This window comes from Astatotilapia calliptera, chromosome 17 (genome assembly GCF_964374335.1).
Source record: "Astatotilapia calliptera chromosome 17, fAstCal68.1, whole genome shotgun sequence".
NCBI lineage: Eukaryota > Metazoa > Chordata > Actinopteri > Cichliformes > Cichlidae > Astatotilapia > Astatotilapia calliptera.
Window position 1 is genome coordinate 23,507,418 of NC_137438.1, and position 25,565 is coordinate 23,532,982.

General features: G+C 40.2%; 1 protein-coding gene across 3 annotated transcripts in view; it reads right to left on the bottom strand.

Moving 5' to 3' along the window:
- The window catches only part of tmcc3 (transmembrane and coiled-coil domain family 3), an 89,903-nt gene that overhangs the window by 20,633 nt on the left and 43,705 nt on the right, over window positions 1-25,565 (bottom strand). Inside the window, exon 1 of one of the 3 annotated variants that reach the window (XM_026147556.2) lies at window positions 11,197-11,495. The exons of the other annotated variants lie outside the window; for them this stretch is intronic. Within the exon in view, the coding sequence (XP_026003341.1) occupies window positions 11,197-11,199 (3 nt within the window). The 5' untranslated portion in view covers window positions 11,200-11,495. Of the gene's footprint in view, window positions 1-11,196; window positions 11,496-25,565 lie in introns of those variants that run through there. 3 annotated transcript variants of the gene reach the window in all.

Sequence of the window (25,565 nt, forward strand, 5' to 3'; positions counted from 1 at the left end):
GCCAAGTCTTAAAGGAATAAGCTTTGCTGATGTTGACACTGGATCATCACGTGCCTGATCACGGCACTAAAGCAAAGATTATCCTGTTGACAATCCGCCGAATTATCGAGGAGAATTCTAAAAACTCAAAAATCTCACCTGCTTGTAGCATTAGATGTCAGGCTGATCACCGTTAAAAATAAAGAATTCATGAATAAATTGTGAAAAATGTCACGCTGACTAAGCGACCGACCTCGCCCTCACCGCAGAAGCTGAACCACTCACATGTCTAAAAAACATGTTCCACTTTCTGTTCCGCTATGTGCTTTTAAACATTCAGGCCACATACTGCAAAAACCTTTTTGCCTCCACATGCTAAGAGGATGCTTCTACTTGTCTGCAGCCTGAGATGGATAAGAGCCCACGGCAGCCTTTCATAACACAATCTGTGCATTTTAGAGCATGAAGAAGAAAATGTCTCAGCAGAAGAGCACACATGGCTTACTCTAAAGTCACACTGGATAGTGGGACTCTTTTCAGCAATTTGGTGTTAAGTGTTTGATGCAATTACACTAATGCCTGTGCTAATGATATGTGATGATGATGTGCTATATTTAGGGAGGTTCACTTTACTTTATTTGCATTTCATTTGGATCATTTCCCACAATTCAAGGGAACATTAAGCCTCAGCTGGCAGTTCACTGTGGTTCAAGCTGTGATAAACTTCTGAGAGGTGATGATGTGTTCCCTCTGAGATGATGTAGTCCAACACTGATCTGCTAAAAAGCTAAGGAAATAAAGTGAATCAATAAATCACACCCGCAGATTGAAAATGAGAGTAACTGGATGGATTTTTGAGCTACAAATCAATAAACACTTGGCAACTTGTTTACTATCACGGGGGCTCGGCATTCGCTAATGATTCGGTAACACTACATTTATAGCAACAACCCACATAAGTAAATCTTCAGCTTAGAACAAAAAATGACCTACTGTATCTGAGAAAACTGGTTTATGGGTGAGTGGGAAAGCCTCAGCACAGCCTGATCCATGTATATGTTTGTATACAACCTGCTCTACCCATCCATATACAAGTTTGAGACTCAATGGGTGGAAAAAGAGGTGAAAAAAAAAAACTTGTAATCCCCCCTCCTGTTCTCTCTCCTGTCCTCTTGTAATCTGAGATTTTAATCTGCTTTCCATAGTAAAGATTATCCAGCAGCTCCCGTTTAGACGGCGGCCTCACACGCTCCGCAGAAAACAGAGCGGGGTGAGGACACAGATGTGCAAGGCTATAATCCTGAGAAAAAGACAAAAATAGTTTCTTTTCTTTTTTTAAAAAAGGACAGATTTAAAGGGCGAGGAAGAGGAAGTGATGAAGACAGAAAGTGTCAGACGAGGAATCAGTGAGAAGGAGAGAGAAACCCTGAGGTCAGTGTTTGAACTCCACAGGTGGACCATCGGAATCAGATTAGAGCTTCAAAAGAGTGCTCACAAGTTAAGGTCAGAGTATATCATGCGGCCTTTATGGGAACATCGGCCCATTTTTAAATTTTAATCGCACTGCACCGAGTTAACCATAACAGGCTTGGTCAAATTCAGACCCTTCATGAATAAATCATATACATAGTGCACGGCTTGTCCTGCATGGAGACATTTTAGTAACACACTGTAATAAAAAATAAAACATTTAAACCAGTCTTCTTAACAGCTTTAATTTGATAGAGTCAGAAATAACAGAGTTATAGAAACCTTGTGCCTTAAATGTATGAGAATCAAACAAAAGACAAAGTATGAATTCAACCTTTCCATCATATTTTTATCCTTCTCAATAATAAGGCAGGAAAATATCCAGAAACTGCAAAAACATGGGTGAAAATGTATTCCATTTAAAGATCAGATTATAACCGATTATGGAGTTTTAAGGTTATTCATGTCCAGTAGATGAAAGGAAAAGGTAATGTTGGTAATAAATTGCCACACCGAGGATCCTCAGTCATTCTTTCTGAAGGCATCAGAGCAGCTAACACATTTCTAACATACTGAAAATCCAACCACCAAACTAAAACAGAAGCCAGGTGTTTTCTTCCAAGGCAAAAAGTTATGGATTATGGATTTAGCAGGGTCCGGGCTCGTAAGTCCGGTTCTTTCAGGCTTTCTGTTATGGTCAAGAAGCAAACATCTTATTTCGTTATTTTCCTCTCAAGCTTTCCTGTCCAGCAGGCCATCCACCACCTAGCTGAAAGGGCAAATTTCCTCCTTCACATATTGCAATTAAGTTGCACAATCACGGCACATCCCATCAACTACAGCTTTCCATCGAAATCCTCCTTCTGTTAAAAGCCACATTACAAAAAGAACAAGCCAGGCCAGTTTAAAACTGCACATGTGGGTTTGTAGATCCAGATGAACTCCTTAACTGTTCCTTTCCTCAGGCTTCCTCCTCCCAGTTTTCTCTGCAGGAGAATCTCCAAATCTCACATGAGTGACGTTTATATCACACTCATTAAAACTAGTTTGTCATCTTTGGTGCTTTGAAACTCTGTGGCATCTTTCCAGTTATTTTAAAAGGGCAAATAATAGAAAGACCAGGACCTCAAAGTTGCACCAAGTTCAATCAGTTTAATGTCAAAGTGTTCAAAGACTTTCTTAGTTTTAACTTAATGAGTAAATATGGGAATGTCAGTGTGCAGCAGACTAAAAAAGCCATTTATACTCTGACGCTCCCCGTTTCAGTCAGTGACGCACACACTGCCAGTTTGGCTGATTATTTTTTCATGACTCTCTACAGCTCACCTCAGACAGTGTATGTTAAGAACAGCTTAAAGTCTGCTTTAGCATCTAAAAACGAGAGAAAGAACAATGTTTTTGCACTGCAGCCAGACAGCAGCATCGCCACTAGCTGTGATGATGAAGTTCATCGTTAATGCCAACAAGAACAAGTGCTGCTGTGAGACGTCACTTAAATCTGTTAAGCTTTGTTGGGCCAAGTATAAATGCAAACCAAAGGGCGACTGGAGAAAGTCTTTATCTGGAAAATAATAGAAGCAAAACCCAGAAAAGAACAGGAAATCAATATCTTTATTTATTTATAACCCACTAGGGTTAAAAAAAAATGAATCCAGTGCTGAAGTACCAAAACCAACAGATGCTATCCCGGACTCTCATGTTAAAATGCCCTATATGTCCATTTAAATTTTAGGCAACAGACTCATTATGAGGAGCTCATGGAGAGATGCAAACTCTACAAATTATTGTGTATTCAAATGCCAACCATATCAAGGAAAGAGTTCAGTTACAGTCCACTCATCCAAAGGCCGATGCTCCATTTCTGGATGCCTCATTAAGAATGCTCTTCTGCATTTTAAACTCACACGCAGCAAAGTCTCTAACATACTTAAAAGAGCCGAGTACACCAAGATGTTGGCAGCAGTTCAAACCAGAGCCGTGGTGATACAACTCATCCTGCATAGTAGCCTTCAAAGGTGTCCACACATTCTGAATGCGTTGGCACACAACAACATGCAAACACCCCCCGACCGTGAATTACATAAGAACTGGCAGGTGAGTGGGGCAGAGACTCCACGGAAATAACTATGACTTTATTTACACACTGCGGAGCGTGTTTCACCAAGGCAGCAGGTCACACTTTGTTTTCATTGTGGCTTGTTCCAAATGGAATCAGCATTTTAATGCTAAAAACAATAGCGTTTATACTTATTCGTCTGAATCAACTAATCACTCAAACATCCATTTTTTAAAAAGAATATATTTTCAAGTTGATGTTGTTAAATAAATTTTGATGTGACCAGATTTCCTCAGTGCAGCATTTCAGAAGACTATAGCTTGCAGAATTATTAATCGTCACTTACTGGTTACCACAGAGAACAGGGCAGCCACACATCTTTACAACTTGCAAGACCACCTGAATTCTGATGTAAACCACCCCCCTGTGAGCGTTTCTATACTTCAGACCAATATCCTGTTCATTTCTTCATACAGACTAGGTACTTTCAAATCATTTGCGTACAGCTCAGCTTACTGACCATCACGTGACACAAGCAAATATAATAAAAACAAATGCCAGAGGCAGACTTTGAGGCCACAGCATGCTGTCCTCACTTGAAGAGATTGGAAACTAAAATGTTGGACAGGCTGAGCCAAATTTAAGTAGACAGCTAAATGCATGTTCTAACAGAGTGGAAAACCTGGCAGTGAATCGGCTTCATGTGATATGATTAATGAGGGAAAAGCCGTGTGCGTGTGTGTGAAACCAACACAGGACCTCTTTGATGGGTGCTGCATTTGTGTGTTAGCTAATCCACACCGTGTTACTCACACACCCGGCATCACTGCTGGTGTGTGTGTCTATTCACTGTCGGCTTAGCCCACTCGATCCCTAATCCAGCAGCACAGAGAGGGAGAGACGAAGGCAAGGAGATAGATCTGTGTACCTACATGTGAAAAGTCTTGATAATTTTCTCTCTTCTTATCAACTTTAAGCGCCATTTATTCATTCATACAGCAAAAAGACGGAAGCAGATTCCACCAGTTGCCCTGACAACAGACGCAACCGATTATAGCCGGCCTCGCACCTCGCCAGTGAAGCGAGTCAAAGGCGAAAACCATCATTCAGCTCTCATTCAGCAACACTCACCCCTCCCATTTTCTTCTCTCTCTCTCTCTCTCTCAATGGCCAAACAATGGCCTAGGCTCAGCACGGATCATCACTGCGATTTATGGTGCTAACGGGACACTTTGTGTGTCTGCTGGTCATAAAAGCAGGCTTTCAGAAAAAAGAAAAAAAAAAAAAAACCCCCACAGGTCTCAGAGCTAGAGCAACAAAAATACAAGGTCTGGTCAGAGCTTTTGCATTAAATCAGGTGCTATGACCAGCAGGGAAAAATCCATAAACACTCAAGAACAACAACTCATACCCTCTATTGTCTATTTCAGAGAATAAGATTACATCTGTCACAGTAGTTGAAGCAGGAACAATCTTGCAGACAGAGAAAAAGTGGTGTTTATAGCACTTCTGCCAGCATATTACAACCTGTAGGATCACCTAAGCATGTGGGATAAACAAACGTTATAACATCTGCTGCCTTCCCTGGTAAAGGATGGAAATAAAATCCCTGTTGTCTATCTCTCTCTCTAGATACCCGCTGTGTATGCAGAGATGTACCTGGGCCAACACACCTCTGCTATTCCCTCAGTGCAATTAATGTTACAGCAGACCAAGAGACCACTGTGCTGAAACTGGAGAAGGAGCTAAATAACTTTGAGGACACCTGTGACTGCTACCAGATCAGACACGTCAGCGTGAAAGTATGAATAAAAGTAAAAGGAGGAAAACAAATTGCAGTGAGCGCTCAAAGCTACAGAGATGGCTCACATTTTTTATTATTAAAGCGGTGGCAACAGTCTGTCACACACTCAGGGAGTTCTTTTTATGGTTTAATAAAGAGAAACAAGTGAGAAGACAATAATAATGTATGGATTCAATCACTCAGGCTGGAGAACTTCAGGAGAATAAATATAAAAATATATATTTTGTTCCGTTATGTGTCAGCCAGCAGATATTGAGCTAAATCCCCAGAGATGGATCTAACGAATGCCACGCTCGTTACAGCTGACTGATTTATGGAATCTTTTTCTATTAATCAATTAAAAAAAAAAAAAAAATGCGGAAGGCTGCTGCTACAGGTTGGTGTAGAATCAGCAGTAATGTGGCTACTGGACCAGACAGTTGAGGTGAAAGCATTCGATTTAAAGGTTCATCTACATTCCAGCCCTCTCCTACGGTCATGAGCTGTGGGCAGTGACCGAAAGAATGAGATTGCTTGGCTCTGTGATAAGGTGAAGAGTTTAGTCATCCACAGGGAGCTTGGACTGGAGCCATTGCTCCCTAGCATCAGAATAAATCAGCTGAGGTGCTTCGGCCATCTGATTAGGATGCCCCCAGAGAGACTTCCTTTGGAGGTTTCTGAGGCACATCCACCTGGGAGAAGACCCCAGAGCAGACCCAGAACTGGGACAAGGGTTAATATATCTTACTCAGGAAGAACTGGGAAAATTAATATCCTGCTTATGCTGATTTAACCATGATCCCACTCCGATAAGTGGAAGATGAATAGATGTAGTCCTAAAGCCAAAGATAGTATAGCCAAGTAAAAAAAGAAAATGCTTGCTAGGTGTCTGTGATAAATGACGCAACCATTAGCTGATTAATTGGTTAGTTGGTCCCTGGAGAATACATTTTGATTAAACTGATTAAATAAAAGTTACTTTTTTATTAAAATTGCCCATTTCAGTCACTAAATAATCATAATTTCATCATTTCTTCAACTATTAGAAAATATGATTGACTTATTGTATTCTATAAACCATTTCCTGCTATCTTTTTTTAGGTCAAACCAACAAATTATAGGCTACAATGGTAAATATTAAACGTAAACATTGGTTGCTCCCTTGACCTGATTTCTGTCCATCAGATTTAAGACTTAAAAAATAAAAACTGTACTCCAAGGAATATGTACAAGTCTTGAGAATGACTGGAAACATTTAAATGAAGAAAAAACTGCGTGTTAAAAAGGATATATTTATCATTAAATCTGGCGTAAACTATCTTTTCTTTGGTGTGCAGTCATCCAGCACTCAAGGGAAAGGTCTACGCATGACGCATTTCCAAACCAAAATAAACCAAATGCATGAACAAACTTGATTTAACTGTTGGCAGACCTGTCATATTTTTAGCAATAGTAAATAAATACCTGCTGTGCCTGTGCCAAAAAATGTGGAGTTAAACCTTGAGGAAGACAATCCCCTTCTCTTTGCAGACACGAGAAAAAGAAGACTTGTAAACAAACGCTGCCTACAGGGAATACTGTCAGGAGCTCGGAGAAGGAAACACACCTTATCCCCTTCCTCTGGATCAAAGACACAAACGTCCAACATGAAGAGGAAGAAATATCTCCCTTTGAAAGTGATCTTGTGAGCAAAAGCTACTTGATGCAATAATCATAAACCTCTGTGCTTTTTCTTCTTGCTGTATTACAGTTAGACGTTAAACTGTGAAAAGATAAATCCAAAAATTTAAGTCAAGTGACCAAAGAATAAAGAAATATTTAAATCTAAAAACAAAAAGTCGAAAAGACAAAATTATCTGTGCAAATACTAGTGACGCAGGCGAAGAAGGAAAGGTGTTATTGAGGGAAATTGTGCAAGCTTCAGTGTTCAGACACTATACTCTTCAGCTACTAAGTGGAAAAATGTGCTTGAGGAAAGTGAATGAATATAACCTGTTAAGGAGCCTTAGGGAAAGGCTGTAAACTATGTCTGCGCCAGGCTGGATGTGAGGCATCGCTGGAAAGATCCTCAGTCGACCACAAGTATCCCCCGAGTGTTGTCAAATATAGGATAACAAGCGAGGATGTGGCGGCTTGCCTCCGGTCGCTGAACAGCTCACGAAAGGTGTCATGGGCTGAAAAATGCCTCGGTGTACCGGTGTACCACAGAGACGAGCTCCACAGTTGTGTATATGGGTGTCAGCTGGCCCCCAAATAAGAAAAAAAAATGGTGTTACCATTTTTTAGCTCTTTAACCAATCAAATTAAACCAAACTGAATAAGAAAACAGTGTCGCCTCTACACCTGTGAAAGTCATGGCTGTATAAAAGGCGAAGAAACTCATTTTATGTTAACAAGTGGCAACTTTGTGGGGCCGAAAAACAAAGCAAGGCAATCACCAAACACTCCGATTTTACAATGTTTAACTTTAGAGCAGGACAAAACATGTTTACAGCCCTCTACAAAAAAAATTTGCTTTGACCTGTTTGCATTGAGCCCTCCTTCATAACTACTCTACTGTGAGTGAATTTTTTTAATCCATTCTCATCCATTTGGATACTAGCAAGGTTGTATCAGCAGAGCAAGCCATAGCCAACCAGCATCTGCAGGAGAGTGATCTCACAAAAAACTCTTCTGTGAGGTACAAGTCACCAAGAAGTCTGAGCGTCAGTTTTGGTGAGTACTCAGTCATCTTGTTAGACTGTCTACCAAAAATACTCACTACACAAATTCTACTCACACTACATTTAAATTAAACCCATCTGCCACATTCTAGCAGACCTGCAAGGTGTATTTACTTTCTGCACAGACAACAAGACCAGTTAAATGCTCGGCAAATGATCTTGCTCTCTTAGCTGCTGTTCAATCGAGCTTTTTCAATGTGTATGGAAATCATTTGGCAAAGTTGGAAAAATATTTATAAATCTGATCTTCCCAAATCCTAACTCATAAGCAAAGCATCTTAAAACAAACCCTTCTTTCAGACTGTGCTAAACCCAAACACAAGCTATGAAATGGTACGAAGGTATTCGGTTGCATTCAAACCACACATCTAAATATTGTCAATAACATGGCGACAATGACTTTGAGGCTTCAAATGCAGGGTGGGTGTAGTCATTGTGGCCACAACCAGCTTTCACATACAGTCTATGGCTGTCACACAGATCTTAGCATACAAGTCAGCTTGATGTTTTTGTAAAGGACTTCACAAACTGAATCATGGAGGAATGTTTTTTCATGTCATGACATGTAGTCACAGGTTAAGGATTAGGAGGATTAGCACTGCAATCAAGTCAGCACGGCACTGTATGGTCATTTTACCCTCCCTCTGACAGGATGCCCCTGTCATTGAGGAATTTAAATGCACTTCCGAACAACAATAATTTCCGTTTAGGTTCTTATCTACACCACGAAATTTGTATATAATGGCAACACGTAATGACTTTACCTGAAATCAGTAAAACTGCAGACAGACCTGACAAACCTGCTCCACCACTAACTTCATCTGTGGGCATGTATACGCTATCCTATTCCTTTAAAAACTGTCAACATTATGTGTCCAGATAATAAAACAATGCTGAAAGAACTTAAAACAGGGGTGTCAATCCCACAGTTTGGAGGCTAGAATTGAGCTGCCGAAGGGTTCGGTGCAGCCACTTTAATATTTAAAGAAAAATGCACTAATTTCCTGCAAAAGGATGGAAAATTAAAAGTATTTTTACATCTCAGACAAGCTGCTTGAATAATAAAGATTTAAAATACTATAAGTGAAGATTCTGTGACTTTTTACTGTGCACTAATAATTGCCATGACCATGTAATTACAGCCGACTCAATGAATGTATATTAGTGAGACAGATTGATGACATCTCAGGTAGTTCTACCCGAGGCTTGCTCGGGTAGAACTACAGAATATTACCTTCTGTTGTTCCGACTTTGCTGCTAGTCCAATTTTAATTTCAGTAAGGTTTCCAGTAACTATTGAAACAAGACTAACCTGATTAAACAGTTACAGTTCAATCATTCTCTCTTTCGGCCTCCAGGTTGCGGAAAACAGAAATCAACCTAACTGAACAGATAGGTTTCTTCTTCTTTTCCAAAGTTTGTGAGTAATCATGTCAAATAATCAAGATCTCACTATTGATCAAAATAACTGACGATTGATGTGAAGAACATGTGAACATATTTTATTTAACAGCGATAATCCCAAATTCCCCTCTAATAACCCCAATAACCCTTAAAGTGACTGATTTCAGATCAGATGCTGTTTTGAGTATTAATCACCTGCCTTTCCTGTCTCTTTAGGGGCTACAGGCTTCATATCAGACTCATAAATAATGGAGAAGAACATGAAAAAAAAGGCTCAGAGAATCTCCTTTCTTCCATATTCACACACTTATTACGAGTCTACATTGTACTGACGCTGTACTGACTTTCATCATATTCCGCAAAAATCTACCGTGTGACTCTCTAGTGACTGAGTTTTCCAGCTGGGCCAGATTTTTTAGAAAGGTTTTACAGTTTGGGCTTTTGGATAGGGTAGATAACATTAAGGGTAAAGACTCAGGGAGTATTACATTGCATGAGATGTTTTAGGCTATAATGCAGAGAAAAGAAAGCATGTGGGTTAGATCCTATTTCTGCTTAACTGCTTTCCTTTTTGTTTTTCCAGCAGTTTGGCGCACGCCTTATTGCCAGATTGTGATGATTATTAAAGGTAAAAGCTGGTAAAAGCAGGCAGTCTTGATAATTATAGGCCTATAGCTTCACCCAGCAGACTTCAAGACAGTTGTGTGTAGCTACAAGACTTAAAACTTTAAAAGCAACATGAAGAAATCCAATGCATGCTGAATGCTTCTGAAAATCTTTGTGGGTTTATTGAGTATGATTTAGAATCCCACGCTACCAGTTCCAGCTCAGGAAACGCTGGTACAGATGTGTTTCAATTTAAATTCATAAGTATGAATTCATAAGAGGCCATCAAAACAATGGATAAAATAAATAAAAACTTCAGCTTCCAATTTAGCTGATCTCTCTATAAGACATATACAGATATTTTGACAGTAGTTTCTTTAGATCCTGGTGATAGTTTAAATAAAAAACAAAAAACAAAAACAGGAATGTATCTTTTTTACACAAGTTATTATGTAGGGCTTTAACTAGTATGGACCTATTTGAGTACAAATTGAACTGTATGTGAGTTTGACACCCCTACAATAAACGAAAGGTTTCATCTACTCAAGCATAAAATACATTTGTGTTTATCAAATAGCCATAAAAAACGGAAAATTGACAGACTAGTTTTCCCACTGGTATGCATCATGTCTGGATCAATAAAAACATCCCGTAGTGGAGTCAAAATTGCTTTAAAATTTTATTACAATAAGCTCCGTTCATCTGAACCAAACTCCATTAAGAAATCTGTCAATTTAACGCTCCCTAACATATCGTCAATATGATCAATAATCAATTTTTTAAAAAGGTAAACATTTCGGAAAATAATCGATTAAAGTATCAGACTAGTGCCGAATTCAAGAAAAGCTCCAAATGTTAAATAATGAGTGTGTAAATATTTTGTTTATGTACAGGATACACACAAATTCCAACAAGCAGGGGAAAAACTGGATTTTCTAAATGAAGTGTGACAAGGCACGTGAACACAATACATGACGGGACTAGTCGGCGAAAAGCTGACTGACAGCTGTTGGAAAGAGGAGGAACGCCAATTCATTCCAGTGACAGAAACTCGACGGTTATAAATAACTTATAAACTCTGGGGTGGAGATTTAGGCGGTCAGACAGCAAAACCGACAGTTTCACAGACGTTAGCTCGCTAACTGATTTCGTATTAGCAGAAAGGACATATTTACCATTTTACCGCCGCTGATTTGAGCGTATCCCTACTTCCAAACTTTTCTCCCCAGCAGCAGAGCCAGCTCCGGACATAATCTTCGGGCTCACACTGGCTCCCCTGTGCCGTTTCTCTCCGTGTGAAAATTAACCGTTAACACCGTCTGTGAACCACATGCCATCGGGGTTCCCTCGTCCACTTGATGCTGCTGCTGGAGGCCGACCAACGGCTACAAGCAACGGTGTGGTCCCCTCTCCTAACCAGCCCGCCGCGATAATCTTCCTAAAACCGGCGAGCAGTGGACACACAGCGTGTAACTACGCCCCGCCCACATTTTTACACAGAGGGAGGGGCTGGGAGGCATATCGAATACTCCCACTCTTATTAATTTATAATCCGAAACAGTGGGCCTCCTTGGTCTACCAGTGAGATCTGCTGGCTCTTTTTTTTTTACTCTCAACAATATCTTTATCAATATTTAATCATAATTAATATCAAGCATAACACAGTCCCAAAAGGAAATAAAGAAAAGTTTTCCTCTTATTCTGGGCTCCTTTATCTAATGGAAATTCTGGCCCAGGAAAACTAGGCCATGGGTCATCAAGTTACAAACAGGCTGCAGGGCACAAATGTTTGATGAAGCCTTTTTTAAAACATAAATAGTTAAAATCCTTCAGACTTTCCCTTATTCGTTGGAGATGTTGTCAACCGGCTATTGAGCATGAGAGTGGTCACATGACTCAAAATCATCAGGACTTCCTCCTAATCATCCAACCACATCCAGTAGATTAGTGTCCTTCCCTGAGCCCGCTTCTGTTGGAGATCTCTTCCCGTTACAAAGGAGTTCTTGCTCCCCAGTGTCACCAAGTGCTTTCTCATGGCAAATCAGCTAATTCGAGGGATTTTGTCCCTTTTGAAGTCGTACTCACAGTTGCAGCAACTTGAGAACCCATTTCGGTGTCACATTAAATGATAAAGATTTTTTTCCTTAAAATGTATCATTTTTATGATATCAACATAGTGTTTTTGATCATTTATATGTCTATGTGACAAATATGCTTGTAAACAAATTTTATGGTGAGCTCAGATAAACTTTCCTCCTTCAGCAGATAAATATGTGAAACCCATGACAGAGAGCAACAATCCACAGTAGGAAAATCTACATAAAACATAATTTTGACAGGACGATAAGGGGGCTTTATTCTAAATATAAGCATAACAACAATATACCGATGCAGTTTAATGCACAATATGCAGCAGATCTGCCACATATTCATCAGTCAATATTCATCATCAATCTTCATAGGAAGATTACAATGTGAGTTCTGTATATATACTGTATACAGTATATAATCCAGACCAGCACCACAGCGACACTAACTTCAATAATTAATGCACTGTATATTCAAATGATTAACCCTGTCAAGGTAGAAATTAGGGTTGAGCTGTTAGATTGATGGGATTAATCTTTTCTTTTTCTTGCCAGTAAAACTGACGTCAGAATGAATCCTCTCCAGATCTGTTTGAAAATATAGAAAACTCCTCTGCTGTGACTAATAGCATGTGTCTGATTTAGTGTTTTACATAAAATGGTTGAAATAACCCATCTGAGCCTCCGTTCCGTATGGAAACCCTACAAATCTATGCAAATATTCTTCAAATGACCAAACAGACTTTATTAATAGTGCATGTGAAGCGTATTTGAGTTATCGCTGGTAATGTACTTGTAGAATACATTACATTGTGTGAGACTGATTGCATATGAGTGTAAAATTATCAGAAAAAATAAGTTTCTATGCTGCTCGGTCCTTTCACACTAATAGAAGTTTCCAGTGCAGGATATTCTTACCCTTTGTGAATTTGCCACCTTTAACATGACCTGTGTTTTGCCAAAGTTCTTGTTTACACCTAGTGGAAACACAGTCACATGGATAATGTGATAGACATGACACCGGTTAGATGAATTACTCCTCAAAGGTCTTGGGATTGATTCATGAATGATTTAAAGGCACAGCAGCTCCAGTCTGGCCCCACTGATAAAGAAACCAATTAGGATGATCCGTGGCCTTGTCATGTGATCTGAGCCTACTGATAGTTTTCTGTCAAAGCGGACATTAAGAATTAATCCCTGCAATGTAAGTCCTCTGGCTGGCACTCGACCTCGCCCTGGACCTCCAATCTGGTGAAAAACACACCAGTATCCTTCCGGCGTCCCACTCTTCTGTCATTCTTTATCACTTTCTTCTCCCTTATGCGCACATGGACCTGAAGCCTAGTTTATGAGGATGCTGGGTGAGTCAGCGGGCTGTTAATCACCGTGACAAGTGTGTGTGCTGACAGGTTGGACGCCGTGAGGTTCGGTGATTCAGCCTGCAGGGGAGAACACAGCACCTGGCACTGAGGCAGCCTGCAGGCCACGAGCCCCCGTACTGAGGTGCAATGTGTTCCAAACAAATCACATCGCCTTATTTCCACGAGCGTGCACGTGCATCTTGGGGTCGTCATTGTATAGCTTCAGGATGAATCAATCCTGATGCACTTCCACTCCACTTCCCCTGAGTATTGACATACAAAATCCATTTGTGTGAAAAAGAGATAGCAGGCAGAGTTAATTGTGACATTTAATTAGGCACAGATTGGTGGCCTGTTTGTACTTTCGAATTCATTTGATTCAGGGCAAGCTTTATCTACAAGCTCACAAGCCTTTAAATACCATTAAGAGCAGACCTAATGGATATGTCCAACCTTGTGACACTTGCAAGACTGTAACAGAAAAACAGGTTAAGGAAGTGTTTCGATTTACTGCAGGAAAACCTCAAATGTATCCACATGGACACACGCATACACTCCGTCTTTATCTAAATATCTCCTTTGACTTTTAATAAGTGAGTAATAGAGCTACAAATCCAGTTATGTTTCCAAACCAGAGTCAGGTTACATCATTTTTTTAAAACTCCAGCATGTAAACCCCAGAGTTTCATATCATAAAATGATGCAAAACTTATTTTTGTGTCAAGGAAGCAAATATTTACATAATTTCTGCTGTTAATCACAAGATGCCATTGTTCTCTTCCCCCTCGAGCACTGGTCTTCCTGCTTCACTTCCTGCCTCCATCTCAGCTGGGGTATAACTTTAACCTCTGATGTACCAGAAACCTCCGGTACACTGATAACAGTCTGCGCTGTTTACTGGAGGTGAGTCTTTGGATTGCTTGGGTGAAGCAGGTTCCAGTGAGGCTTTTCAGGAACTGACTGAGGTCAGAAAATGATGCAGCCGCTCTGGAATGTTTAGCCGATGTGGTCGTAAAGTTCTAGTATTCCGCTGGTAGTTGTGGAATGTTTAAATTATGTTCACATGAGATTAGGCTGTTCTCAAGAATGAGTAAAAACTGGGCTCAGAGTATTCTCTTGAAACCATTGTCTGTAGAAACCATGCGCAACCTGACAGCTCGCCCAAAATGTCTATCGCCCCCTGGTGACTGGCTGCAGTAAAGGTCATGAACCCTGCCCCTTTTAAAGATGCCTACTGGCATTTACATCAGTCATCACATTGATTTGGGTTCAAGGGGTCATTTTTCCTCTCAGTTTGTTTTTAATTAGTAACTTGGTGCTCTAAAATTGGGGTATAGCTTCATGATGAGTGGCAGCTGCAGTAATGGAAAAACTTGCACATTTTTATTCAGCATTTCCAGACAGAGTAGGGTCACTGAAGGAGATCACAGCTGTCTGTTTCAAACTGAGAGTGTGAGTTGTTCTCTAGCAAACTGGACTAACCAGTACAAGGGCCTGAGGTACTGCTGCACTTTTATGTTAAGTTAAATATGGGATTTCTAAGCTAATCAATAAATTAACATCCTTAGCTAGCTAGCTAAGGCAGTCATTGGCTGAAACCCTGAAGGGATCAGAAGTGAAACGTGAGAGGAATTAAAGAAGATAGGGTCATAATTTTCACATTTGAAGCATCACTACATAGCTTGTGCGGAAAGTGGAAACAGGGGCCTCTGTGGCCACAGTCGGTAATTACAGGATTCTGGAGAAGTAATTTCCTGTGCAATCCTACGATTACATATTACAGCTATGTCAGATGCCTTTTGAGGTTTTCCCTAACGTTTTCTGGTTGTTAAATGTGATCAGATTTGAATCTGTGATCAGTGATCAGATTTAAAGTCCACATTAGGAGGTAGGATAAGTCCTGGGTGTATCAGGTAAAGGAACCTGGTTTACATTGCCTTTGGACTTTTGGATTTAATACTCATTTTTTAATTTTTCCTTCTCACCTTTTTGGTTCGGATGGCCGTTCAGAAGAACAACCATCCGGACTGCAGAGGCAGCAGAGAGATACATTCCAGAGCATTCATCATCGGTTAGGAAAAGCTTGTGGATTGGCTTAAGATATGCCTAAATGGCAAAACTACACTACTAAGAAAGGGTACAATGCTTTTAACTGCAACAAACATAGAATGATCATTTCAGCTCAAACCAGAAATATAAGGTTGCTTTCAACTCATTGCATATTGTAGTTAGTCAGGATCCATTGGCATCACATTTTATTTCACTGGGCAGTGCTTCAGTGCAACTCTTTAACATAAGGGTCTTCACATCTAAAATAGATTACATTACAGTTAAATCCCTTCTTGCTTTATAACTATTGTAACTGTAGTAAAGACTAAGTAAAGATGAAAAAGTTGCAGCAGAAGGTGAAAGTTTACCATGTATTTTGTGTATTTTGAACCAAACCATATCATTTAATATACCTAACCACATAGTTTTGGTCCCTAACCACACAGGAACTCAAAAAGTTGAAATATTGTTGTGCTAGACAGGTCAGAAACTCCTGTCCTGTGGGTGGAAGTCCTGTGATCATTGTCACCGTCATACTTTCTTACGGAGACTTTGAATTTGCTTTTTAATACTTGTGGAGAACCACCCTACATGTCAAAATAATAAAATGTGTGATGCCAAGAGAATCTGACCCATCTACAGTACGTGATAAACTGAGAATAAGAATATGTCTCTATTCTACTTTCCACAGCAACAGTCAGCTCGGTGTTACGTGTGCTTCAGCTGAATGATATTCATTAGTTTACCCACTGTTAGTACTTATTCACCCCCAATAACTCAAGGGCATTTAATCATTGTCACAAGAAGCAATATAAAAAAGATGCAACTCCCACTGAAAACTGCCACGTCAACACAATACAAGAAAATCAACACTATCATGAAAACGAAGGTCTACCACAACATCTTACTGCAACATGAAATCCCTCGTGCCCTGAACCTGTCACAGCGCAGTGCGCTGGTGTGTTAGTTAGAGCAGGCCAAGAGCAGACAAAGGCAAGGAGACGTGACATGACTTAACAAAAGGCGAGCCTTTATTATGGCTGATGACAGAAGGCAAAAACAAAAGCTAAGACGAGTGCAGGCAAGACAACTAAACTGGAAAACAGACTAAGAAAAACCCATGAAACTGAGATAAAGCTATGAAACTTCAAGAACTAATTCTATGACTGTGAGAACTGTGCCGACTATGACGAGGCATCACTGGGAAGGTTACACAGATGACGTGACACAGACTGAATGAAACACAGAGACTAAATACACATAAGGGATGATCAAGGGAAGTGGCCACACATGGGAGCACAGCTGACACACATGAAACTAATGACAGGACAGGGGAAGTGAAACTAAATACAATGAACAAAGAACAGAGGACTCTTTCAAAATAAAACAGGAAACATGATGAGACAGACCAAACAACATGGGATGACAACATGAGACATGGAACACAAAGGGCAAATGAGACTAAGATCCAGTGGAAGGAGAAATGAGGAGATCCAATAAACAGAACTAAGGCTGAACAACTTAGGGGTTTAAGAGAGCTAGATGAGCTTAACCCAAACAATAAATGACAAAACACAAAGACTCAAGTTCTAACTGACAATGCAAAAGCAACTTAACATTTTCCCATACTAAAAACAGAAATACACAATATATAATGAACTCAAAATGCTGGGTCACAGACCCAGCCATGACAGAACCCAATTGGTCTTGGGTTCATTTACCAACAAGACAATGACCCAATTATAATATATAATGACCCAAGCCTTTGGGAACAGCTAGAAAGTATCTAGAGTTTAATATCAAAATAGAAACTATTGAAATGCTGATAAAAACTGCTGTTATCAAGGCCAAAGAAGGCCACACAAAATGTTAAATGTTAGTTGGTTAATGTATTTTACTAAGAATCATTTAGCTTTTCTGGTATAGCAATTCTCAATTTACCGGTCGGTCTACGTCCCTACCCTCACCTATGGCCACGAGCTGTGGGTAGTGACCGAAAGAACGAGATCGCGGATACAAGCGGCAGAAATGAGCTTCCTCCGAAGGATGGCTGGCCTCTCCCTTAGAGATAGGGTGAGAAGTTCGGCCATCCGGGAGGGGCTCAGAGTAGAGCAGCTGCTGCTCCACATAGAAAGGAGCCAGCTGAGGTGGTTCGGGCATCTGACAAGGATGCCCCCTGGGCGCCTCCTGGGTGAGGTGTTCCAGGCATGTCCCACCGGGAGGAGGCCCCGGGGCAGACCCAGGACACGCTGGAGAGATTATATCTCTCGGCTGGCCTGGGAACGCCTTGGTATTCCCCCGGATAAGCTGGAGGAGGTGGCTGGGAAGAGGGAGGTCTGGGCCTCTTTGCTTAGGCTGCTGCCCCCGCGACCCGGCCCCGGACAAAGCGGATGAGGATGGTATAGCAATTCTGGTATGCTCTACCAGAGAAGAGCAGCACATCCTGATAGTCTTGTCATTGTTTTGAAATTTGGTTTTCAACCCTGTACCACACTGGTGACTTGACTGACGTTAATGCTAGCACAGTATGTCACTCGATCCCTGTATAAACGCCTCCAGCGTTAATGCCCATTACTTCAATGCCAGTAAAATTGACGTCAGAGCTAATATCAGTTCCCATACCTCACTATCGTGTAACCTCCGTCATACAATGAGCGTATGAGAATGTGACAGACGGAGGGAGAAAGCGAGAGAGGAAACTGGGAGTTAAGTGACACACAGCTGTCCTGATTCGGCCTGATTATTGCTGCGTCTCTGAGTCAAACAGGAAGGGAAACTTTCCGCAGAGGAGACTGAGAGCTCTCAAACATGACTCTGTGGGAAGAAACGTCTATTTGCTTCTCCATTTCCTTTGTTCCTCAAAAGATATCGCTGACATACAGAGACACACACTTTTATATACTCTCAAATCACATAATGTTTCAAAAAATGTATTTTTCAACACCAAAGAGAAATGAAGCATGTGAGTATCATGCCAACTAACTGATACCATATCGCCCAGAGCTCCAGGAATAAAGACATTAAGTGGAGAGGATTTCATTAAGATCTTGAATAATTCACAGCTATGATTCCCATCTAATGTCTGGTATCGCTGTTACGTAGAACAACTAATGTGTTCATAACTGTCAGATGGGAATGTGGCTACATCCAGACGAGCAGAGGCAGGAAGCTGCAGGCCACTGCTGTGTGCATCACTTATCTTTTCTCCAAGGTGTCAGGAGGATAAGGGGAGAGCGAAGACAGTTTAATTGAGCGCTGATTAAAGTTTAATTGATTCATTTCAGTCTGAATCTATTAAGTAGGATGGAGATGCACACAGATTTCTCTTGAGTAGCTGGAGCAATGAAGTTGGACACATTTTCCTTCACAGTGATTGATATGCAGCATTTATATGGCTGCTTGTGCACAGATGGGTGACAAATTAAAGGCATTTTAAAAAAGAAGTGTTTGACCCCTGCAGCGGGGAGATATGCTGTCCCTGTCACGCTCTGAGAGACATCCTAGTTTTGGTCTTTTATGTTAGAGGGAAGCCAATCCTTTTTATACTGATAAGCGTGATCTCTTCCAGGATAACATTCATCGGGAATAAATGGTAACAGAAAGGCTTGATGAGGATGATGTGATTTGTGTGCTCTAACCAAATCTCGACCCTACTGCAAACACATGGGAGATTTTGGACTGATCCGTTATTGAGCTCAGTGCACAACAGGTGGGTGAAATGAACAAATATGTGAGTCTTTATTTGGCTTTTAATTAAAAACCAATAACACAAAGTCCAAGGGATCGAAGAACTAAATAGGAATTCACAGAAGGAAGAATAGATAGAGGAGGCAAGTGAATGCTTCACATCACTCACAATATTGTCTGCTTTACTCCACACACTGTCCCTATAAATGCTTTGCCTTGGCAATGCAATTCCCAGCAACTTTCCTTTTCTGTGCCTCAGAAGCATTTCCAAACTCAACCTTCTGAGTAAATAACAGAATCACGAAATAACACACCAAACCAAAAAGACTTGTGGCTGGCAGAAATGCTTTTTTCCCATGTGGTGGCAACAAGCTTGCATAAGGTGTGGGAAATAAGCTTAAAACAATCTCACAGGGGGAAAGATGGGACTGTATATACGTCAGGCTGTTTAGACACGGGTCAAACCAATCAGGGCAGGGTACAAAACGACATACAAGAAAAAAGCATTTTATCAAAATAAAACGAGAAGTAGAAATAAGGTAGACAAAGGAGCTATCAGAGAGGAGACAAAGAAAAAGACACTGGGAAAATATGGACACAAGAATGAAGATCTATGAAGCGAAATCAAAATATAAAAAGATTAAAAGAAACCAGGACCATGAAAGTTGGACCCCACTGATCATGAGAAACACACAGTTAGGGACTAACTTTTGATCGACTGGTGTTATTTCCCACAGCAGTGTTTGTTTTTGCACTGGCACTGAAACCTTTTTTGATTTATTTGAAAATGAATCTTTACAACAGGTCTATTATGCAGCACAAACTGCACTGGTGACTCACTGTTACCAGAGATTTGCACTGTCCAGTAAAGCAGTAGCTGCCACAAGTACAGGTTGTTCAACAACGCAAAACAGCATTTTTCAAGCTTTTATGCATTTAGCAAAGTGAGAACATTTGTTGTGAGTCTTTAATTGGCACAAAGTCTTCAGATCTTACTTAAGAGCACCGTTTCATTGTGGATTACAAATCGGAGCAGGATGTAGATTAGAAAGTGCAGAACTGTCAATTACAGAAAGTAATTCTCCAAGTATACCAAGGCAGAAGAGGAAAACACACAAACATTCTCTGTAGCTGACTTCTCGTATTTTAAGTGTGATGAGATATTTTGACTAGAAACAAGACAAATATTCTTAAATCTGACAAAAGTTTCTTGTTTTGAGAAGAAGAAAAAAATCTGCCAGTGGGGTGAGCAAAAGTTGCTTGACTAGAATTGTTAAAACTAGCAAATGAATCTATGCCTTTTAACTAGACAAAAGTATCTAAATGTTATGCTTAAATGAAGAAAATTTGACTTATTACAAGGAAAGAGACTGAATGGTTTCTTTCTCGATTGAGTTAAATATAAGAATTAAATCTCAACTCTGAGAACAATAATTAGAAAAAAGTGCTGAGAATAAGACACCATCTGTTCAAAAAGCTACAAAAAAATATGGGACTTTATCTTAAAGCAAAACATCAGAAGCACTCTTATTTTTTGAACTTTTATTGACACAGCAAAAGGTCAGTAACTCAACTTTAACAGTACTGAGGTCTAATTCCAGGAGACTCATGTCTAACATTACCTACATTTGAGCAGGGTGTAACATGGCCACTGTAAGGAGTGCATATTCCAGATACTCTTAACAGGAATAATAACAGTGTAAAATACTCATGACTAAATGTATCAAACATACATTTTGCTCTTACTTCACATTTTAATATTTTTAATGATAACATTATTAGGTTTTTAATGTCCCTTACTGCAGAATAAAGATTTCTTATGAAAGTTTGGTTTGGTTTTGTTTTTATCTTTAGCTCCATTCTAAGAAAATGACCAGTTTCAAGTGTCCTCAGTGTAGGACACATACAGGATGCCATGCTGAAATGTAAAGCACTTACAATAGAAGCCACTAGAAACAAATTATTCCAGCCTAATTGATGACATTTATGGCATTTGTTTTCTGTGCTGACTGATATGCTGCTCAGTGCTTTGCTGCCTGCTTTTAAATCAGATGTCACTCTGAACATAAACACAAGCTACATGTGATGTCTCTGATGTGTATCTGTTTCTACCCGTGCTGATGCTAGCATGACTAAAGCTAGCCAAGCAGCAGTAAATATGTGAAGCAAGGCAGAAGGATATACTCATCAAACAAACAGGATCATAAGAATATAAAACCACGAGCACTACAAATGTAACAGAAATATGTTGACATAAAATGGCATGTTATTTGAAATCTACACGAAACAATGACACAACTACTTTTTTTCAATTTTTTCAATTTATTTATTTTTTACCAATTGTCCAAATTAGTCTGTGATTGGCCTTAGTGTGACAGAAATCATATTTATATACAACTAAATATGACTCAGCAAACATGTTTTAAATGGATGATTCCTCACTTGATGACGAATGATCCATTTCCATATTTGCTGAGTCTTAAATTTGATGTCAGTGAACTTTTCAGTGGTTGGTGTTAAAAAAAAGCCCCCAAATCCCCTATGAGCAAGCACTTGGCGACAGTGGAGAGGAAAAACTCCCTCTTAATAGGGAGAAACCTCTGACAGAACCGGGCTCAGGAAGGGGTGGCCTTCTGTCTTGACCGAGAGGGCTTCAAATGTTCACTGACAATTTAGTTGTATATAAATATGATTTTTAGGACTTGATGTTGACACCAATTATGTGAAATTGGGGACGCGCACAGTTCCGCTTCTTCTTGTTCTTCTTCTTACTTGGCGGAATCTCTGGCAGGCTCTTGACTTCAGTCTTGAGTTCAGCCACCTTGACATTGAGCATTTTCTGTTTGTCTTGTACACTTTGCAAAGATTCCTGTACAGAAAATGCAGCTGACTCTTCTTTTTCTATCTTCTGTTGTTCTGTGGTGTCTTTTTCTTTCTGAGGCTCCTGCAGAGACCTTGCAGTGGATGGCAGTGAGTCCTCTTTTTCCATCTTGTCCTGTTCTCCAGTCTCGTTTTCTTTCGGAAGCTCAAATTTGTGCATTTCATTTGCAGCAGTGGAATTTTGTTCTTTGTGCTGCTGTGGGATTTTAAGTGAGGAAGCTTTGGCCCCTTTCAGCTCTGGCTCCAGAGACTCTAGCTTCAAATCATGAAGGGCCTTGTTGGGGCAGAGCTGGGATTTCAGGTCACTGATTTCCAGGTTGAGTGTCTCCTGCTCCTGCCTATGTTTAACGGCCTGCTCTTCAAGCTGATTTTGAGCTGCTAGGAGCTGTTTCTGGAGCATCTCAATCTGCTCTTGCTGAATCCTACATTTGAGCTCAAATTCAGCCTCCTTAGAGGACTTCAGTCCTACAGAGTCAGTGTGTGAAGCCTCTGTGGTTGGAGTGGCAGACTCCACACACTGCTCTGTGGTAGGGTGGCTGATTTGGTCCTGCAGGGTAGCAATCACCTCATCCAATATGACCATAGCTTCATTGTCACTCACGAGAGTGTCTGTCTCACTGATGTCATAGGGCTTATTACTAGAAGCCTCTTCCAGCTGCTCTATGAGGCCTTTGATCGTTTCCTCGTGATTTTGCTCGTTCTCGTGAATTTCTTCACGAAGTTTGTTCACCTGAAGCTGGTGATAAGAGGCCCTCTTGTTTGCACCTACCATTTTACCGTAAAGGTCGTTCTGATGGTATTGGGAGGCTTCCAGTTGGTGTCTGAGAGCAGCAATCTCGTGCCAGGGATTAAACGGGGGTCTAAATGTGGGAATGGGTTGATATTCCCAAGTCCCTCCATTAGGCACAGGGTTTGGTCTGCTGGGGTTCTTCCCATTTCTCTCTCTCTCCATGTCCTCCTTTGCATTTGAAATGGGGAGCATTTCTTCATTTTTTGGGTTTGCTCCATCAGCCGTGCTGTTTTGAGCTTCAAGAAGAGCCCGGGCATATGCCCGAGTAATTGCTCTTCTTGGTTCTTCAGCCACTCTTTTCTGTTTTTGCTTTTTTGGTTTCTTTGGTTTCACAACCGTTTCCTTTGGTGGTTGTGCCACAGGAGACTTTTTAGTATTTGGTTGTGCGGCTTTATCAACCTCAGGTTTTGGTGTGATGACCATTTCTATTTTTGCTTCTGCCATTGTAGATGCGTCAGCGTGTGCGTGTGCGTTTCTCTGCGTCCGCCTTGTCTTTGTTTTAACAACCAGGTTGCTTTGTGTTTCTGCCATCCGAGATCCACTAAAGTCGGTTGAACGTCTCCCCTATTTATAGGGTTTTCCAGTAGAATGTGCACTGTGACATCACAGGCTGTTCCTGTGATGCGCTGTTCCTTTGAAGTGCCATGATTGGAACAATTCAAAATAAAATGCCCACAAACCTAATGTAAAGGAAAAGCTTTTATTTTGTAGCACATACTGAATTAACACTATAAAAGCTACTCTACAGGAATTGCAGTAAAAAATAAAACAAAAGCAAAATATGTTTTTTAAATGGTTGTTAAAAAAACTAACCAAAGTAGAAGACAACTGTTTAGTGGAAAGTAGTCGACATTCTAGAGATTCTCAGGCATAATAACTTCTTTCATAATTTAAACAAGGACAGGTAGAAAACGTTCATATTTAGTGAAAGATATTTATTAACATTATCCAATGAGAGTTACTGAATGTCTGTAGGCAGTGAGATCTTGGTGGTTGATGAGGCGACAGAATGTCATCTATGTTTGGTTTTAAATTCAGTTTCAATGCTGAATCTAAGAAACAACAGACTGCAGAGGGAGACTTTAATAGAGGTTTACTAACTCTTACTATCATATACATTGTGGAAAAATCTGTCTTTATTTAGCATAATATATTTGTTATAAGCACTAAATATGTTTTATGATTAACTGATGAACACTAACGTACCAAGCTGAAAATTCAGCTCACCAGTCAGCAGCTTATATTCACAAAAAACAGATAAATCTGCGATCCATGCAACTCTAACCAGCCAACAAAAACATGTGTTCATAATACAAAACAAGTTTACTTTGTGAAATGTTAAAAGGTACAAAAAATAAAACAATAAAATAAAACAATATGTTTTCAAGACTTTTTCACAAGTTCCTATATCTCACTGAAATGTTACTCTGTAGCTGATTTCTTGTATTTCAAGTGTGATGAGAAATTTTGACTAGAAACAAGACAAATATACTTGATAAGAGTTTGAGTTTTTGCAGTGTATATGCAGCAGAGGTTTTATGACTTCATGGAAGTAGTAGTCAGACTTTGAGTACAATTACCAAATGTTTCCTGACTTATGGACAGCCCACAATGCTTCACAATTAGCCTTCAAGTCACGCCTTTGTTTTTAGCATTTTATACCACTAAAGAAAGGAAATGCAGGGGATATATCCATGGAACATATAGAACAGATGCATCCGTCTCTCCTGATAAAAGCATAAAAGAAGCAGAGGATTCTCATTCTGTTCAAATGAGTCTTTTCCCCCAACATAATACACCACAAATATGATTTATGAGTTCATAAAATCTCTGAATCTTCCTTGGAAAACAGCATTATTCTCTCTCTCTCTCTCACTCACTCACTCACACACACACACACACACACACACACACACACACACACACTCACACACACACACACACTGCTGTGATTTTAGTCAGTATCTGCACAGCACCCCTTCCTCTCATGTGGCGCCACATGGACGCGGTCAGGTAGATATGAAACAGCCAGAGGGAACAATTGAAGGAGGAGGAGGAGGTCTGATGTTTCCTCTCCAAACAACTTTAATCAAAGTAAGCCGTGAGCCACCAGTTTGAACAAGTCTGTAAACTATTTTCTTTTTAGGTATTTTAGCTTAAATAACATAATTAAAGATGTCCAAAGTTCTTATAAATTATAAATCTAAAACACACACACATTTTTTTTGTTTTTGTGTTTATTTTTACATATATTTGCCATCAATTCATGCTAAATTTGTGCGTTATATTCCTCCATGATGCAGGAAATGAAGTGTCTCGGAGTAAAGCAAACATTTTCAGCCGTAATCACCTTCATTTTCACTCTCCTTTCGTTGCGTTTCCTGACACTCAAACATGTCTCAGGCACAGAAAATTTCCTCGCTTTTAAGCCCTGCCTGTGCCCCGCCGAGCCAAAAACACCCCTCCTTTCATCTCCCTCTGCTTCCCTGTCCTCACATTCACCCTCTCTTCCCATTAAAGCTGCCACCCTCCTGCTCACTTTCATTACAAATCTGAGCCAACAATTATATTTTCCAACATTTTTATGCTTCTCCCCTTTGGAAGAGAACTTCCCTGCCTGTCTGTCACCTCTAGGCTTTTATCTTCTGCACGATCTTCCTCTCTGTCACTTATTCGTGTACTTGCAGAAC